The following is a 12,040-nucleotide window of genomic DNA, read 5'->3' as shown; positions in this document are numbered from 1 at the left end:
GTTCAGGATGGAAAAGCTTCTGAATACTGTAGACGAGGGCTCGATCTGTAAACTATTCCTAATATTTCTGTAATTTAAGTGTAAAAAGTAAAAGTAAAGGAAAAAAGTGTAATGTATTTCTGTGATGCTCCGCTGTATTTTCAGCATCATTCCTCCAGTCTTCAGTGTCACATGATCTTCAGAAATCAGAATAATATGATGATTTACTGCTCAAGACACATTTCTGGTTATTATCAATGTTGAACACAGTTGTGCTCCACAGTATTTTTGTGATAAACCATCATTCAAAAGTTTGCAGTACGTAGATATATATATATATATATATATATATATATATATATATATATAAATCAGCAAGAATGCATTAAATAGATTTATAACAAAAATTTCTATTTAAAATAAATGCTGTTCTTTTAAACTTTCTGTTCAACATTGATAATAGAGAAATGTTACTTGAGCAGGAAAAGTATGGTAGTTTGCAAGTATTCACACATACGCTACTAAATCTATTACAGTAAGTGGGCGGGTCAGTGGTGAGGTGAAATTGTCCAATCAGAGGCGGTCGGTGTCAGAACCATCCGTCAAACTCACCTGTAAATCATCAGTGTGTGCAGTGTTGCTAAATCTGCGGTTTTCCCGCGAAGTCGGGATACTTAAACTATGTTGCCGCTTGTTGTTTTTCATGTCCGTGGGTTGAAGCGATCCCAATAAATTGACATTTTTCCATGGGAACACAAATTTTATCAGGAGAATGTCAAAAAAAAATGAAGCCTATATTGGACTAGTTTTGAGTAATTGAGCAAAATTTGAAAACCCTGGCAGGAACAAACTCTATAATTACTATGTTACAAGATGAATGATCAGTTTTCCAAGAAATCATCTGCATGTTGGAGATCTTTCCTCTCTCTTACCTGCTGGATACTTGAGGAGCTCTTCTGGGAAAATCAGACGCATGTCGGAGCAGAGCTCTGAGAAAACACACCGAATAACTCTAAACCCCTCATCCCTGCCAGTTTAAAAATCAATTCATTCAATGTATAGGCCTACATGAATTAAACAGAGCAATAAGATCAGTTTCCACACTTTTGGTGTCGATTAATGATCTAATCGCGGCGTTCTCCATATCGCCTCAAACTGAACTCTCCCGCGCTTTCTCAGCACATGCGCAGCGCAGCGGTCGCGGTCACGCGCCGGGTTCACGCGCAGAGACCCGTGGGCGCGCAGCAGCGGAGCACGAGCAGCGCTATCACTCAGCAGCAGGATTATCAGGAATCATGAGCGTGGGAAAACTGGTAAGATTGCGATGAAAACACATTCTCACTGCCGCTATAACGCGCAATGACACGACACGAGCTGAGAACAGACGAAACGCAACAGTGTCGCAGTTCTTTGATAAGTTCTGGAATAAATGTCTGTGCTGGTCGTTTTGCTGGGCAGATTTCGCAAGCTGGTGTGTAAATACAAACTATCGAACTGTCCTGTGTGTGCACATCTCTGTCCCACAGCAGAAAAACACAATAAAACACACACACACACAATCTGAGAGGTTATCAGAGGCAGATGAATGAGTATACAACTTTATCTTGTATTGAAATCAGTCTATTTATAAGGTTCTTTAGTAAGATTCATAATAACTCAGGTTATATCATAAAATATATGAGATTCAGGGCTATTATAGTAAATAAAAATAAATAAATAATCAAAATCAAATTGAAATGAATCAAATTTGAACTTATTTCAGCTAGTTGTCAATTTCACATTTACTTTTATTTTAACTTTAAGTAATAAAATAACAAACTGAAATGAAGTAAGATAACTAAAGAGAAAGAGACATTAAAAAACAAAATTATTACTACTTATGTAGTATGTTAGAGGACAAACACTGCCACGCATCAACAGTTCTAGTTTGGCTGTATTAATTAATGCTCACTGCTTTTAGGAGGCAGTTGATCTGATTAGATTAGATTTTGTGTTATTATTTTCATTTTTCATTCATGCATTTTGCAGATGCTTCCATCCAATACATTGCATCAATGCATTCAGATCAGATCTCCAGCGTGATGAGTCCTGTCCCATCGCGTCCCAGCACCCTCTTAACCCTTTACACACATGTAACCCACACCGCTCAAATTTACATCATTACTGCTGTGAACCAGAGCTCCTCGTCCTCCGGGGCCCGCTGGGGCTCTCTATAAACTTAAAACTAAAATGACTAAAAATCAACCTGTTCCTAACAGTCATGGAAAACATACAAAATCTAATCTAAACCACATGGGCATTTCTATAATGAATATATATTTCTCTAGTTATGCCAAGCTCTAAAATATTTTACTATTCATTCTGTCTAATATAAAGAATTGTAATAAAATAATGTAAAAATGTTTAAAATATGCTTTTCCAGTTAATCAGGAACAAGATTAATTGATTAAAGTTAGTAGGAACCATGAATAACACTGAGCTCTTAAAACTTATGGAATCCTGGAAAAATGATTCAATAAAAAAATAAACTTAAATCCTTTGTGCATAATGCATTATAAAGGTGTTCATAATATATGTGTCAGGTATGACTCGGGACACAGAGGTAAAGGTGAATTCAGAATGGTGTTTATTATTAAGAGTTCAAATGCTTAGTGTATCGTCAGTGCTCGTGGCACAGTGATGTTCCTTTCATTCAGTGCATGTAGTATAGTTCGTGGAACGGGGGAAATCACACAGGTGTGAGAGTTTGGATCTTAGATGTCACAGCCACAGTTATAGATCGCTCACTATTCTTTGCTTCCTTCTCACAAGCCAAAGACAGTACCCACTCGGAATGATCATTGAAGAATACAGCAACCATAGAATCACATGGCATCGCACGGTGATCCACAGTCCTGGGAACAGCAGAACAAGAACACAGGTTAGTGTAACACTGAGGTGAGTATACGTTACGTCTGACTTGAAGGCACTGGGAGACAACTGCAAGGATCTTTCCTGTTGGAGGCTTGACAGGGAACTGAGTTGTGGGTGAGTGTATTTATAGTGCTCTTGATTGGTTCCGTGATACGTGGCTGATTAATAGTCAGGTGATTGAGAGCGTTGGTGATTGGTGGGGCCCGGGCTTGCCAGATCCCTTACACTACCCCCTGGGTCTGTGGAGGGAACAGAGACAGGAGCGTGATGGGGTTTTAACAAGGACACATGAAAGGTGGGGTGTATCCTATACAGAGCAGGTAATTGTAAACGGTACGTGACAGGATTAACTTGGCGTTCCATGGGGAAGGGTCCAATATACTTTGGGCTGAGTTTTTTACAGGGTTTTCTTATGCGGATATCTCGGGTAGAAAGCCATACTAGCTGACCAGGTTGGTACGTGGGATTTGCTCTTTGGTGGAGATCAGCAAAGCGTTGCTGCCGGTTCACTGCTTGTTGGAGATGCTGGTGGGCCTGGTCCCAAACTCTCTCACTGTTTTGGAACCAAGTATTGACTGCTAGGACTTCTGAAGGTTCACCTGACCAGGGAAAGAGTGGGGGTTGATAGCCAAAACACACTGAAACAGAGTGAGGTTAGTCTTGGATTTTGCATTCCGTTTGTCCGTTGGCATGGGTATGATAACCGGAAGGGAGTCTGACAGTTACATTTAACAGGGAAACGATGAATTTCCGGAGACGATGTCTTATGGGATACCAAAGTTCCTAAACATTTGTTCAAACAATAGTTCAGCAGTCTCAAAGGCTGTGAGAAGAGCTCGTAAAGGGATTAGTTTGCATGCCTTGGAAAATCTGTCAATGGCAACTAGAATGCATGTCTTGTCATCAGAAACTGGGAGATCCATGACGAAATCTACCCGAATGTGAGACCATGGGTGATGAGAAATAGGTAAGGGTACCAGCTTTCCTGTGGGTAGATGTCGTGGGACCTTGGTTATGGCACACAGCATACATCCTATAATGAATTCCTGCACATCCTCCTGCATGCCTGGCCACCAATATTTGTGCTGCAGAGAAGCAAGAGTTTTGTTACCCCTGGGTGGCCTGTCCCCACTGAGGAATGTACCTGGGAGATCAGAGCCTTGTGATGATCCTCGGGTACAAACGTCCTTCCCGGTGGGCATGCGGGTTGCATGGGTTGATGTTGAGCTTGTTCTCTGAGCATTTCATTTTCATTTCATCTTCGTCCCATCGAATAGGATTTACAAACAACTTGGTGGGAAAGATCCTCTGGATTCTCCTCCATGGTGTAAAGTCATGACAGGGTATCTGCTCGGATGTTCTTGGATCCAGGGCGATAAGCGATCTGAAAATGAAATCTAGTGAAGAAAAGAGCCCACCTGGCCTCCACTTCCACTATAAATCTTTTTTCAGGATCTGGGTGTTGTAATAAGGGAGCTGTGGTAAACACCTCTTTCAGCGTCTGGAAAGCTTGCTCAGCCTCGGGGGTCCAGTTGAATACCTTGGGTTTTCCCTTTAAGAGAGAGGTAAGTGGGGCAGTAATCATGCTATACTGGTTTATAAATCTCCGGTAGAAACTGGTGAAACCCAAAAACCTTTGCAGTTCCTTGATGGTCTTTGGAGTAGGCCATGAGGTAATGGCTTGGGTCTTCTTGTTGTCCATCTTTACCCCCTCCATGTTAATCATGTAGCCGAGGAACTTAATGGACTGCTGATGGAAGACACACTTTTCGGCTTTTACAAATAAGGGGAAGTCGTTGAAATACTTTGGCCACATGGCACTGGTGGTCTTTTTCATTCGGGGAATAAATGAGGATGTCATCAATGTAAACAAGAGCAAATTGGTTCAGGTACTCACGTAGGACTTCGTCCATGAAACTCTGGAAGACGGATGGAGCGTTTACTAGGCCATGCGGCATCACAAGATATTCGTAGTGGCCAGCAGGGGTGATGAAGGCCGTCTTCCACTCATCTCCTTCTCTGATTCTGATCAGGTTGTATGCGCTTCGTAAATCCAGCTTTGAGAAGATACGGGCATCCCTGAGCTGTTCGAGGGAAGTTAGGATTAATGGAATAGGATAGCTGAACTTTACCGTTATTTTATTCAAGGCTCTGTAGTCAATGCATGGTCTCAACCCTCCATCCTTTTTAGAAACAAATAAAAAAAAATAGCTGCTGCTGGGGTAGCCTCGACATCGAGGCCTCTAAACTTCAAATTCACTGAAATGGTTAGTGGGGTTGACACAGAAGATTGAGGAAGGACCGCACTCACCACTAACCGTGGAGGACGAGATGGACAGGTACGTATGAAATGGTCCCTTACCCCGCAGTACAGACATAACCTCTGTTCTCTATGACAATTTTGTTCTTCAGGAGATAGCCGTTGGGAATCGACTTGCATTTTTTGTCCAGACAATTGCTGTATAATAAATGAAATCTTACATCTTTCTGTAGCGTACTGGTGCGCGTGCTGTTCCAGTGCGAGTGAACATTGTAGTAGAAACCCATTGCAATCTTCCTCCCTACCGGAGAAGGGTGCTGGTTGGTATATCGAGCTTGCCATGTACACCAACGTGGGAGTAGGATTAGCGGAAGAGCTGTCTTCTGGTTGCGCTGAATTCATCCTTTTTTAAGTTTCGGTCAAGCCTTCTGTCAGGTATGACTCGGGTCACAGAGGTAAAGGTGAATTCAGAATGGTGTTTATTATTAAGAGTTCAAGTGCTCAGTGAATCGTCAGTGCTCATTGCACAGTGAAGTTCCATTCATTCAGTGCATGTAGTATATTTTGTGGAAAGGGGGAATCGCACAGGTGCGAGAGTTTGGATCTCAGATATCACAGCCACAGTTATAGATCGCTCACTATTCTTTGCTTCCTTCTCACAAGCCAAAGACAGTACCACTCGGAATGATCATGTTGAATGATGTTGTATTTCTAATGTTTTTAAAAAAAATCTAAGTTCTGTCATGGTCTTGTCATGATCCTGTCTCTATCTCTCTCTTCTTCTCCCTCTGTCTCCCCCTGCTGGTTTTTCCCCTCCTGTCTCCCTCGCTCTTCGCTTCTGTGTCACAGCTGTCTTCACTTCTCATTAAGATAATTCCCCCTCCACCTGGTTCTCATCTTGCCTTGTTATTTGGGCTACTTCTACCCTCTCGTTCCCGTGTCTCATTGTCAGATTGTTACTTCCGTATGAAGCCGTTGCCTTTGGCGTCCGTGTTAGCTGTTGGTCTCGTCCTGTCCTGTCTAGTTGGGGTGAAGTTAGTTGTCTACTATCGTTACCTGTACATCTCTGTGCTCACCCATTATACCCCACAGAACCTTACCTGCTGTTCTTCGCCGCGGCCGCTCCGCACTGCGAGCTCCGATCCCCGGCTCTCCCCTGAGCCCAGTCAAAGCCTCCATCTCGCCAGCCTTCTGGTTGTTCCTGCCACGGAGGTTTCCTGTGTTAGTTTAACCCAGCCTTCGGGTCTTCCTTAGTTTTCATCTTTGTACTCCTTAGTTGGATTTTCCTGTGGCTTTCCTTTGTTGGATTAAAGACTGTCATTTTGCCCTCGCATTTGAGTCCTCTCTCTTCAATACCCTTCACAGAACAATCTGACCACGATGGACTCAGCGAGTGGCAGTCCGATCCAGACCGCCGTTGAGCACCAGGGCGTCCTCCTCGGGAGGCATGAGGAGGACATCTCCGCTACCCGACACGCCGTCGGTTCTTTGGCTGCCCAAATGTCCGAGCTGTCCAGCCAGGTCCACAACCTGCGTCTCCAGCCTTCCGCCTCTTATTCTCCTCCGGGTCAGACGGAGCCTCGGATAAACAATCCTCCGGTCTATTCGGGTGAGCCAACTCAGTGCCGCGCTTTCCTTACCCAGTGTGAGGTGGTTTTCTCGCTTCAGCCCGTTACATATGCTAAGGAGAGGGCCAAGGTGGCTTTCGTTCTGTCACTCCTCCACGGGCGGGCTCGCGAATGGGGAACGGCCAACTGGGAGACGGAGGCAGAGTGCACCTCAACCTTTGAGCGCTTCAAGGAGGAGATGATCCGGGTCTTCGACCGTTCCGCCTACGGAGAGGAGGCGTCCCGTCGGCTTTCCACACTCCGGCAGGGAAGACGATCCGTGCCGGATTTCTCCGTTGAGTTCCGGACCCTCGCTACCACCTGTGGGTGGAACCAACCCGCACTGACTGCTCGCTTCCTGGAGGGCTTGTCTCCAGAGGTGCGGGACGAGGTCCTCGTCCGTGAAATCCCCGCCCGGCTCGACGACCTTATCGACCTGGCCATCCGGGTGGAGAGACGGTTTGATCAGCGCCGTCGTGCTCATCGCCTAGAGGAGAGTCTCTTCTCGCCGCCTCGAGTCAGCCCCTCCCACTCAGAACCGGAGCCCATGCAGCTGGGTGGCCTGCGTATTTCGCCTAAGGAGCGTCAGAGGAGGATCTCTAACCGCCTCTGCATGTACTGTGCTAGTGCCTCTCACTTTGTATTTTCGTGTCCGGTAAAAGCCAACGCTCGCCAGTAGGAGGAGGGTTACTGGCGAGCGCTACCACTAAGACCATTCCTTCCACTTCCTGCACGATACTTCCAGCGCATCTCCAGTGGGCGGGGTCGTCAGCCTCCTGTGCGGCCTTGATCGACTCTGGGGCCGAGGGAAACTTTTTGGATGAGAAGTGGGCGCTCCAACAAGGTATTCCGCTCACACCGCTAAGAGACTCCACCTCTTTATTTGCCCTTGATGGCAGCGCCCTACCTAGGGTACAGAAACAGACTATCCCATTAACTCTAACCATTTCTGGCAACCATAAAGAGACAGTTTCCTTTTTAATTTTTCAGTCTCCTTTTACCCCTTTAGTACTGGGGCACCCGTGGTTAGAACTTCACAATCCACACATTGACTGGGCTAGGGGGTCTGTTTTGTCTTGGAAGTTGTCGTGTCATGTTAAGTGTTTAGCCTCGGCTGTTCCCCCCGTGTCTTCTGTTTCTGTGTTGCAGGAGGAGACGGGAGATCTGACTGGGGTTCCGGAGGAGTATCACGATTTGCGAGGGGTTTTCAGCCGTTCTCGAGCCATGTCTCTTCCGCCCCACCGTCCGTATGACTGCGCTATTGATCTCCGCCCGGGGACCACGCCCCCTCGGGGTAGGCTCTATTCTCTTTCTGCTCCCGAACGGGAGGCTTTAGAGAATTATTTATCTGAGTCTCTCAGCGCCGGCACAATCGTTCCGTCCTCGTCGCCTGCCGGCGCCGGATTCTTTTTTGTTAAGAAGAAAGACGGTTCTTTACGCCCATGCATTGATTATCGGGGGCTGAACGACATCACGATTAAGAATCGTTACCCCTTGCCACTGATGTCCTCAGCCTTCGATATCCTGCAGGGGGCAAAGGTCTTTACCAAGCTCGACCTACGTAACGCCATCTCGTACGCATTCGGGAGGGGGACGAGTGGAAGACCGCCTTTAACACGCCCCTCGGCCACTTCGAGTATAGGGTCCTCCCCTTCGGATTGGTTAACGCCCCCGCTGTCTTTCAGGCTCTGATCAATGACGTCCTTCGGGATATGCTCAATTTATTCGTTTTTGTCTATCTCGATGACATTTTGATTTTTTCGCCCTCTCTCCAGGTTCATGTGCAGCACGTTCGCCGCGTTCTCCAACGTTTGCTTGAGAATCGACTCTTCGTTAAGGCCGAGAAGTGCTCCTTTCATGCTTCGTCTATAACGTTTTTAGGCTCCGTTATCTCGGCAGAGGGGATCAAAATGGACCCTACCAAGGTCCAGGCCGTGCTCGATTGGCCCGTCCCTGAGTCTCGTGTCTCGCTACAGCGCTTTCTCGGTTTTGCTAATTTTTATCGCCGCTTTATACGCAACTTCAGTCAGGTGGCCGCGCCACTCACTGCCCTCACTTCGGTTAAGTCTCGTTTCAGTTGGTCCGGTTCTGCGCAGGAGGCGTTTGACCGGCTAAAGACCCTTTTTACGTCCGCACCCATCCTCCGCACCCCAGATAGCTCAAGACAGTTTATCGTTGAGGTCGATGCCTCCGAGGTGGGGGTGGGAGCCGTTCTTTCCCAGCGGTCAGCGTCGGATAATAAGATACACCCTTGCGCGTACTTCTCCCACCGCCTTTCCCCCGCTGAACGTAATTATGATGTCGGGAATCGAGAGCTCCTCGCCATCCGCCTGGCATTGGGTGAGTGGCGGCAGTGGTTAGAGGGATCCTCTGTTCCTTTTATTGTTTTCACGGATCATCGCAATTTAGAATACATTCGCTCCGCCAAGAGATTGAACTCGCGTCAGGCTCGCTGGGCCCTTTTCTTTACGCGTTTTGATTTTGTCATTTCATACCGTCCGGGCTCTAAGAACGGTAAACCAGATGCGTTGTCTCGACTCTTCGATCCCTCGATCGGCCGCACCCCCCGGGAGGAGATTATCCCTTCCGGTCGGGTGGTGGGGGCTACGGTCTGGGGGATCGAGAGACAGGTTAAACGCGCTCTCTCTCACGTCGCTACTCCCCGTAACTGCCCTAGGGGCAGCCTCTTTGTCCCAATTCCCACACGATTAGCGGTTCTTCAATGGGCCCATTCTTCTAGACTAGCGGTTCATCCCGGTGCTCGAGGCACTGTCGCATTTATCCGCCAGCGTTTCTGGTGGCCCTCTTTAGAACGCGATGCGCGCCGCTTTATCGCTGCCTGCTCTGTCTGTGCCCAAACCAAAGCAGGCAACTCTCCGCCTGCTGGTCTTCTCCGACCGCTACCTGTTCCCTCTCGCCCGTGGTCCCATATAGCTCTCGACTTTATCACCGGTCTTCCGCCCTCAGCCGGCAAGACTGTCATCCTGACGGTAGTCGACCGCTTCTCAAAATCGGCGCACTTCATTCCTCTTATCAAACTGCCCTCTGCGAAGGAAACGGCCCAGATTATGATTGATAATGTGTTTAAGTATCACGGGTTGCCCACCGACGTCGTGTCCGATAGGGGTCCGCAATTCGCCTCGCAGTTCTGGAGAGAATTTTGCCGTCTCATAGGGGCCACTGCTAGCCTTTCCTCGGGTTTTCACCCACAGACTAACGGCCAGGCCGAGCGAGCCAATCAGATTGTTGCCCGCATGCTCCGCAGTCTAGCCTTTCGCAATCCCTCATCTTGGGTCGAACAGCTTTCCTGGGCTGAGTATGCTCATAATTCCCTCCCCTCCTCGGCCTCTGGTATCTCTCCCTTTCAATGTTGCCTCGGTTATCAACCGCCCTTATTTTCGTCCCAAGAGACCGATTCGCACTGCCCGTCCGTTCAGACCTTTATCAGTCGCTGTAAACGAACCTGGAAGAGGGTGAGATCCGCACTTTGTCGTTCTAAGAGACGCATGTGCGTGGCTGCCAATAAATCGCGTGTCAAGAGTCCTCGCTATGCCGCGGGTCAGAGGGTTTGGCTTTCTACATCTAATTTACCCCTCCAGTCTGACTCCCGTAAACTGGCTCCCCGCTTCATCGGGCCGTTCCGCATTGTCAAGGTCGTTAACCCTGTCGCCGTCAAACTCCGGTTGCCGCATAATCTTCGTCGTGTTCACCCGGTGTTTCACGTCTCCTGCATTAAACCGACCTCTCGCTCCCCCCCTCCCACGTCCTTCTCTGCCGTTCGTATCGAAGACTCCCCGGTCTACACCGTCCGCAGGATCATAGATAGGCGGCGTCGGGGTCGTGGATACCAATACTTAGTCGATTGGCAGGGGTATGGTCCTGAGGAGAGGAGTTGGGTCTCCCCTAAGGATATCCTGGACCCCTCGCTCATTGATGATTTCCTCCGGTCTCGCCAGCATTTCCCCGCTGGAGCGCCTGGAGGCGCTCTTTGAGGAGAGGGTACTGTCATGGTCTTGTCATGATCCTGTCTCTATCTCTCTCTTCTTCTCCCTCTGTCTCCCCCTGCTGGTTTTTCCCCTCCTGTCTCCCTCGCTCTTCGCTTCTGTGTCACAGCTGTCTTCACTTCTCATTAAGATAATTCCCCCTCCACCTGGTTCTCATCTTGCCTTGTTATTTGGGCTACTTCTACCCTCTCGTTCCCGTGTCTCATTGTCAGATTGTTACTTCCGTATGAAGCCGTTGCCTTTGGCGTCCGTGTTAGCTGTTGGTCTCGTCCTGTCCTGTCTAGTTGGGGTGAAGTTAGTTGTCTACTATCGTTACCTGTACATCTCTGTGCTCACCCATTATACCCCACAGAACCTTACCTGCTGTTCTTCGCCGCGGCCGCTCCGCACTGCGAGCTCCGATCCCCGGCTCTCCCCTGAGCCCAGTCAAAGCCTCCATCTCGCCAGCCTTCTGGTTGTTCCTGCCACGGAGGTTTCCTGTGTTAGTTTAACCCAGCCTTCGGGTCTTCCTTAGTTTTCATCTTTGTACTCCTTAGTTGGATTTTCCTGTGGCTTTCCTTTGTTGGATTAAAGACTGTCATTTTGCCCTCGCATTTGAGTCCTCTCTCTTCAATACCCTTCACAAGTTCATATGGGGAGGAATGAATAGAATTTTTTTTTTTTAATCCGTTACAGCATTAGCTTATTAGGTTAACATTTATATATTATTAATTACATGCATACTTTTTTTGTAATCTGTCTCTAAATGTTTTTATCTCAGGGGATACATCACACTTTTAGAGTTATAAATCAAGATATAAAAATTTAAATACTTATAGATATAAATACATATAGACTATTTTGTGGCTTGTGTTTAAGAAAATCGAATATTTTTGTAAACTTGACAAAACATATGGAAAGGTCTGACAGTCAAGATTCCATATTTGGTGTCTGAAACAGAAGTGATATTGTTCAGTTCAGTTCAATTTTATTTATATAGCACATCTAAAAACATGGTTGATATTGTGACAGAAAAGGATTGAAAACTGCATCAGATAAACCCAGTGGTTGTTTTTGGTATTGCACCCAAACAAAATCTTACAGGAACCACAATTTTTGTGACATCAACTTAAAATTTGGAACACAACTTGGTTAGACATTAAGTATTCTCCATTATCTTTACTGTAAACGTATTTATTTTTTATTAGTCTGCTGTGTGTCGTCTTTAAAAAAGAACCAACGTTATGTCTGTACTCCGAAGCGTTCAGGAATTACAACCATGTGGTAACAAGCATTGA

The 12,040-nt window shown here is 47.0% G+C and overlaps 1 protein-coding gene across 3 annotated transcripts in view; it reads left to right on the top strand.

The window, feature by feature from the left end:
- The first annotated feature begins 1,149 nt into the window (after positions 1–1,149).
- Positions 1,150–12,040, top strand: part of LOC127978612 (ectonucleotide pyrophosphatase/phosphodiesterase family member 2-like) — a 34,818-nt gene continuing 23,927 nt past the window's right edge. Inside the window, exon 1 of one of the 3 annotated variants that reach the window (XM_052583397.1) lies at positions 1,150–1,292. In XM_052583397.1, coding sequence (XP_052439357.1) covers positions 1,275–1,292 — 18 coding nt within the window. In that variant the 5' untranslated portion in view covers positions 1,150–1,274. Of the gene's footprint in view, positions 1,293–2,790; positions 2,900–12,040 lie in introns of those variants that run through there. The other 2 variants (XM_052583399.1, XM_052583396.1) reach the window with 2 other exon arrangements.

This window comes from Carassius gibelio, chromosome B19 (genome assembly GCF_023724105.1).
Source record: "Carassius gibelio isolate Cgi1373 ecotype wild population from Czech Republic chromosome B19, carGib1.2-hapl.c, whole genome shotgun sequence".
NCBI lineage: Eukaryota > Metazoa > Chordata > Actinopteri > Cypriniformes > Cyprinidae > Carassius > Carassius gibelio.
Note: the sequence above shows the minus strand (reverse complement) of the source record. Positions and strands in the feature narration are given on the sequence as shown.